At 42.7% G+C, this 7226-nt stretch overlaps 1 protein-coding gene across 2 annotated transcripts in view; it reads left to right on the top strand.

The window, feature by feature from the left end:
• Positions 1 to 61: 61 nt before the first annotated feature.
• OXSR1 (oxidative stress responsive kinase 1) overlaps positions 62 to 7226 on the top strand; it is an 89983-nt gene continuing 82818 nt past the window's right edge. For both annotated transcript variants that reach the window (XM_070492316.1, XM_070492315.1), the window contains exon 1: positions 62 to 513. In XM_070492316.1, coding sequence (XP_070348417.1) covers positions 444 to 513 — 70 coding nt within the window. In that variant the 5' untranslated portion in view covers positions 62 to 443. The remainder of the gene's footprint in view (positions 514 to 7226) is intronic.

The following is a 7226-nucleotide window of genomic DNA, read 5'->3' as shown; positions in this document are numbered from 1 at the left end:
TAATCTAGCCACACTTGAGATGGCGGCAGGAGGCGGGGCCGAGGCGGGGCCTGCCCGGCGCGGTGACGTCAGCGCGCTGCGTGTCGGCAGGTGGAGGGAGAAGGGAAAGTTTGGCCCGTGCGTGGGGCTGGGGTGGAGGGCGGGACAGAGGGGCTGGGCCGAGGCGAAGCTACTGTCGCTTCTGCAGCGGAGGCCGAGGCCGGGACCTAAGCTGGGCCGGGGAGTGCCGGTCGCGGAGGAGCAGGAGGCGAGGTCTGCCGGAGCTTCGAGCCCCCGCTGCTCTGCCGCGCGGTGACCCCGCGCCCGGGCGCCGTCCGACCCGTGGCTGTTCCCGAGGCGGTTGGTGGGGGCGCGGCGGCAGCGGTTGGGGGTGGGGAGAGGCGCGGCGAGGAGAAGCGAGAGGTCAGCGAGTTTGAGGGAGGACTGAGAGCCTTGCCGCCGTCATGTCCGAGGACTCGAGCGCCCTGCCCTGGTCCATCAACAGGGACGATTACGAGCTGCAGGAGGTGATCGGTGAGAGCTGGCGCCGCTGAGGGGGGAGGTGCCGCGCTGGGCGGCGGGTGACACGCGGGAACGTGGGGACCCGCGGGAGCTCCGGGAGCACAGGACCCACAGACGTTCATGGGGGCTCATGGGCCCGGGGGTGTGGAGGGCGCGTGGGTGAGGCTCCGGGGTTGTGCAGCGCGTGCAAGGCGGGGAGGGGATTTTGAGTGGCGCGCTGTGAAGCGGGGCGGGGTGGGGTTTGAGGGGCTCCTGAGAGATTTGCGTAGTGACAGATGTTTGAACCTGAGCAACAGATGTGTCTGGGAGAGGAAAAAAAGTGCAGGCATGGGACAGGCCTCGACGAGGCTGTGCGAGAAATGGGATTTTGGAGTTGTGGGCACAGCCGCCTATTTGGGGGATTGTGGGATAGGGTGCCTTAGTTCATTCCCGCATCCGTGCGAAAACCCTTGAGTGCCCACGAAGTGCTAGACTTTGCTGGGGTGGAGCTGGGGATCCTCTCCAGATGAAGCTGCAGGTACCACTCTGAACGACGTAGACACAACTTCTGACTGCTTGGAACTGACTTTCTAGTCAGGGAGGTAGACATTAAATAAGTACACAAATAAAAAGAATTACAGGTTTTGGCAAGGGCTAGGAAGGAAATAAGATGTTCTGATAGAGAGTAACCTGGAGACCTAGTTAGGGTGATTTCACGAGAAATTCTTTTTCTGAGGCGTCGACATTTAAGTTGAGCACTGAAGGATGAGTCGTCTTGATGAGAAGGAGTCCTACCAGCCTAGGGAGGATTTTTCCCTTTTGAGGGATGAGGAAATGCAAAGGCCCCCAGGAGGAGAAGACCTTAAAGTGTTTTAGGACCTGAAGGAAGACTGGTAAGGATAGAAAGGTCAGGGAGGGGCCAGACTAGGGACCTTCCCAGCCCTGGTGAGGATTTTGGAATTATGAGTGTTACTGGAGGGCTTCAAGCAGGGACATGGCATGATCTGATGCATGTGGCTGCTGTGTGTGGCATGGATTTTAAGGCGGTCCAGGAATACCAGTTGGCAGAGAGCAAAACTTGCACAAACATGGATTGTAATTCTCTGAGAGGCCCAGTGGTTGGGGGAGGCTGGGGAATGAGGATGAGGGCAGTATTTGTTGGATAACAATAATCCAGTGACTAGAAATCAAAAGGGGGTGTTTAGCTAAACAGAAGCTCAATCCAACTGACATGAGCAGACCCCTGTGTATTGGAGGAAGGAGATTGTCTGCTTTGCTAGATCAGCATCCTGTCCTGAAATTAGTTTTATAACAAAGACTGGCTGAAAACTCAGCTGCCCTGGGGCTGTGAGTGTTTATTGCACCGTCTGTGTTTTAGAGAAACTTTGTCATATTTCTCTTTTTGACTTTACTTGCCTCTTGTTTCAAAACAAATCTGGGCTAAGTTTTATCTGAAAGACATCACATCTTCTTTTTCCTTAAGCCGTTTCATGGACCTGTGTCCTTGCTACACCCTGGGTCTTTGACATGCACTGGTTGGTTTTAAAGACAGCTAGCTAGGTCTCTGTCCTTTTTTTTTGGTGAGGAAGATTGGCCCTGAGCTAACATCTGTTGCTAATCTTTCTATGTTTTTTGTATGTGGTACACCAGCACAGCATGGCTTGATGAGGGGTGTGTAGGTCTGCACCTGGGATCTGAACCCACAAACCCCAGGCTACTGAAGTGGAGTGTGTGAACTTAACCACTATGCCACCAGGCCAGCCCCTAGATCTCTGTCTTGATTGATTGCTTCTGGGTCCCTCAGTCAGAGTTTTATATTGAAGAAATGGATTAAGTGAGAGATTCCAAAATGATGTCCTAAAAGTAAAGGAAGGGGGTTCCTGTCATTGTTTAAGAAGAGGAATTTTGCCTTCTTTTCTGGTAAGGTGTTCATCTTTCTAGGGTGAAGAGGATGATCATGGGCATTCCTAGTGCCTTTGTTAGTAAGGTGGCATAGTGCTCTGGAGATTTAGAGACCTGTTAATTTGGTGTCCTCAGACCAGTACAGTGTCTGTGGACGGGCAAAAGGGAATCTCAATTCTCTGGGATAGGGTTAGTCTTCATCTCATTTTCAGAGTGGTTCATGGATAAAAGGTTAAGAACTCCAATGTGATTTGACCACTTTATTTTTTAAAATAACTTTACTGAGGTATAATTTAATACCAGAAAATTCACCCATTTTTAAGTATAAAATTCAGTGATTTTTAGTAAATTTACTGTATCATGAGCCAATGAGCATAATCCAGTTTTAGAATATTTTCATCTCCCCAGTGAGATCCCTTGTGCCTGTTTACAGTTAATCTCTGTCCCACCCCTACTCCAGGCAACCACAAATCTACTTTCCGTCTCTATAGATAGATTTGCCTTTTCTGGACATTTTATATAAATGGGATCATATGTGGTCTTTTGTGTTTGGCTTCTTTCACTTAGCATAATATATTTTTCATTTTTTAAACCAATTTTTTGAGGTATAATTTATATACCATAAAATCCACCTGTTTTAAGTGTACAATTCTATAGTTTTTTAGTAAATTTACAGAGTTATTCTATCATCACCACAATCCAATTTTAGAACATTTCCATCATTCCAAAAAGATGCCTCATGTCCATTTGTAGTCACTCCCTGTTCCCACCCCCTGCCACAGGCAAATGCAAATCTACTTTCTGTCTTTATAAATTTGCTTTTTCTGGACGTTTTGTATAAATATAATAATGCATGATCCTTTGCATTTGGTTTCTTTTACTTGGCATAATATTTTTTGAGGTTTATCCATGTTGTAGCTTGTATTAGTGCATTATCCCTTTTTGTTGGACACCACTTGATGGATATTGGGTGGTTTCTGCTTTTTGGCTGTTTGGAATAATGCTACTTTGAGCATTCACATCAGATCTTCATGTGAACATGTTTCATTTTTCTTAAGTGGAATTGGTGGGAATTTGTTGTCTTTTTGATTCTGGCCATCCTAGTGGGTGTGAAGAGGTATCTCATTGTGGTTTTATTTTGCGTTTCCCTAATGACTGATGATGGTGAGCATCTTTTCACGTCTTTATTTATTAGCTTTTCATATCTCTACTTTGGTGAAATGTCTGTTCAAACTTTTTGCCCATTTGGTTTGCCCATTCGGTTGTTTTCTTATTGAGGTATAGGGGTGTGTGTGTATGTAGTCATTCTGGATATGAGTCTTTTACCTGATAGATGATTTCAAATATTTTCTCCCAGTCTGTAGCTTGTCTTTTCGTTTTCTTACTGCTGTCTTTTAAAGCACAAAAGTTTTGAATTTTGTTAGAGTTTAGTTTATCACTTTTTTGTTTTATTGATTGTACTTTTGGTGTTGTAGCTAAGAAATCGTTACTCACCCAACATCACAAAGATTTTTTTCCTTTGTTTTCTTCCAAGTGTTATAGTTTTAGCTTTTACATTTAGGTCTCTGATACATTTTGAGTTAATTTTTCTGTATGGAGTAAGGTAAGGTGAACCATCTTGTTTTACAGATGAAGACACTGTGACGTAGAAGGGTAAAATGACTTGTCTATTAGAGAGCTAAGGAGTGGCAGGGCCAATACGGTGTCCAGTTCTCCTGTTGCCTAATTAAGGATCCTTATTCCTGCATTTGCATTTGATTGGTTTTTGAATATAAACTGGAAGATATGGTCATAGTCCTACAGATTAAAGGAAATATCCTGGCAGTGAAAAAATCTGATAGGAGCAGATATTTTGTAGATAACCCTTTTGGATGGAGTAGGATTTGTTCTTTTTTGTGTATCCTATTTTTTATTTTTTAAATGTTCTCCCTCTCATTACTAAGTTCCTGAAAGTTCCTAACATCCTTCCACTCTGTTCTTCAAACTCTCTCTCATCCCATCATTTCCTTGAACCGCAGCGTAGTATGAGTAGCAAGGCTCAATAAAGCAGTGTATTCTTATTCTAATTTTGCTTCCATATCGAAATGTTTGGAATACAGTATTTTGTAATAAGCTGTAGTTTTCAAAATGAATCTTTGTGATTTCTTCAGATTATACTCAATTTTTTCAGGAAACAAATGATTGGAGTCCAGAAAAAAAGGTTGGGGGGGGTCATTTGAATTTTCTGTTTTCAAAGGATTTTATTTTAAGGCAGTGATATAAGGGTGTCTCCTTGCTCATCAAAGCACATACATTTATTTGAATTGTAATTTTTTTCACATGTACTACTTAGCACTACAGCATGCGCTGCATAACGACGTTTTCGTCGGTGGTGGACCTCATTTATGACAGTGCTCCCATAAGATTAGTACCATGTAGCGTAGATGTGGAGGAGGCTGTACCATCTAGGTTTGTGTAAGTTCACTCCATGATGTTCACACAACACCGAAATTGCCCAGTGGTGCGTTTCGCAGAACGTATCTGCGTCATTAAGTGACACATGACTATAATATTTGTGGGGTTCGTTTCTTCCATTCTGTTTTGCTCTCTCTCTTTCTGGTGAAATCCTATAGAGTAGAGAAAATTCTTTTCCTAGAACATAATAAAAACATACAGATTGGGAATTCAGTGGACTTCCTTTTAAAGAATTGTGTCATCTTAAACGTGCTTTGGCAAGATTTGAAGTTCTTTAAGTATGATTACTTATAAAAGATGTTAGTATTATTCCCACTATTAATCATTCATCTTTTCAGTGTTTTGAGGCTCCTTCCTTACCCCTATTATCGCATTACACTTTCTGACCAGGTGTTGTACTATATTTGACATGCGTCAAAGCAACTGTAAGAGTAAGGACTTTGGGGTTAGAATGACCTGGGTTCAAATCCTGACTTTACGTAAACTCTTACTACCTATGTGATCTTAAGCAATTTATGTAACTGGTTTTAGTGTCAGCTTTTTATCTGTAAAATGGCGATAATGGTACCTGTGTCGTTGGGGCTGTTATGTGGATTAAGTGTAATTGTTTATAAAAAGTGTTTTGCTTGTATCAAATGCTCCGTAAAATGGTGGTGGTTGTTATTTCTGCCTTTCTTGTTTTCTCCTTCTCCTTGTCCTTGTATTTCCTAATTTTTGTTATTACCATGAAATATGAAATACTATGCAATTTGAAATCTTGTAACATTGAAATATTTTGACTCTGTTGTAATGCTTATTGGAACATCGCTGCATCTTTTTTTTTCTTACTTCCAGATCTCATTCAAGTTTAGATGGATTTAGGGATTTATGTTGGACAGATAGTACAGCTGTGTAAGGGCCTGCCACCCCTGGTATTGCCCACAATACACTATGATGGCAAAGTGGGAAACCAGCCTGTCAACGGCTGTGCCATTTGGCTTTTATTGTTATGCGTCTTGAAAAATCTCAGTAAATATTTACTGTTTACCTCAGACTAGGTTTAGAAAATTGTTCTTTAAGATCTGTTTTTAGTAAGGTATGATTCACCTAGCTTTGACATTTTGGTGAAGGAAACTCACTAGCTTTATTCTCTACTTTCCCCCTCTCCTTTTTTGTTTTTATTAATTATTCACAAGCCACACTTTTTTTTTTTAAGATTTTATTTTCCCTTTTTCTCCCCAAAGCCCCCTGGTACATAGTTGTGTATTTTCAATTGTGGGTCCTTCTAGTTGTGGCATGTGGGATGCTGCCTCAGCATGGCTTGATGAGTGGTGCATTGTCAGTGCCCAGGATCTGAACCGGTGAAACCCTGGGCCGCCAAAGTGGAGCACGCGAACTTAACCACTCGGCCACGGGGCCGGCCCCAGGCCACACATTTTGATGTCTAAAGTAGTGGTTTCCAAATTCTGGTTCCAGGATCCCACCTCTAACCCCTCTATAAATGTGAAGGACATTGTGCTCTATCAATAGAGTGATGCTTAATGGTTAGTTTACAGTATTTTCTCCCTCTGATTGGGAGACTTAGCTATGATGACATTTTCAAGAAGGCCAGCATTGGGCCAACCCACCTCAGAGGGTTCTATCAAATAGGGATTGTATTTGGCTGCATGTAGTGGAAAACAAAAACTAGTGACTTAATAAAATACTTTTTCCCCTGTTTATATACAAGAAAGCTGGAGTGGCAGCCTATGTGCCATGAGGCACCCAGGCTCCTAGTTTTTTCACTCCATCACACTTAGCACTTGACTCTCATTCTCATAGTTGCAAGATAGTTGTTCCACCTCTAGCCTCAATCCAGGCTGGGAGAATATGGCAAAAGGACAAAAGCACATGACAACTCAGTTGGCTCCCTTTCAAAGGGCTTTTTTCCTGGAAAGAAAACTCACTGACTTCCATTTCTTTTTTATTGGCCAGAACTGTGTAATTTGGCCCTTTGCAAGGGAGGCTGTGAAATGAAGCTGGGCACATTATTACTTCACATAATAGGTCGAAGTTACCTTATTAAAGAAGTGAAAATTGTATTTTGGATAGGCAACTAACAATGTTGGCCTCAGGGTTTTTTTTTTTTAATTAAAATAGTTAAATAAGACATGGCAAATAAATAATTTAACCTGACACATAGTAATCAGTTAATAAATGTTAGCTTTAATCTGAAGAGGCAGTTGCCTACCAATTAAGAGCATGATGTTGAAACATCGTGCAGTTCTGGTTTCTAGGCCTTACTCTGCCTCTTATTAATTTATGACCTAAGTCTTACTTTTGCTTATGTTGCTTTTCTTACTTGCTTTGTAAGATCAATAATACCTAACTCATGGGATTATTGTGAGGATTAGATGAACGAAAGAAATGCT

This window comes from Equus asinus, chromosome 21, assembly GCF_041296235.1.
Source record: "Equus asinus isolate D_3611 breed Donkey chromosome 21, EquAss-T2T_v2, whole genome shotgun sequence".
Taxonomy (NCBI): domain Eukaryota; kingdom Metazoa; phylum Chordata; class Mammalia; order Perissodactyla; family Equidae; genus Equus; species Equus asinus.
The sequence above is the reverse complement of the archived record's forward strand: the minus strand, read 5'-3'. Positions and strand labels throughout refer to the sequence as shown.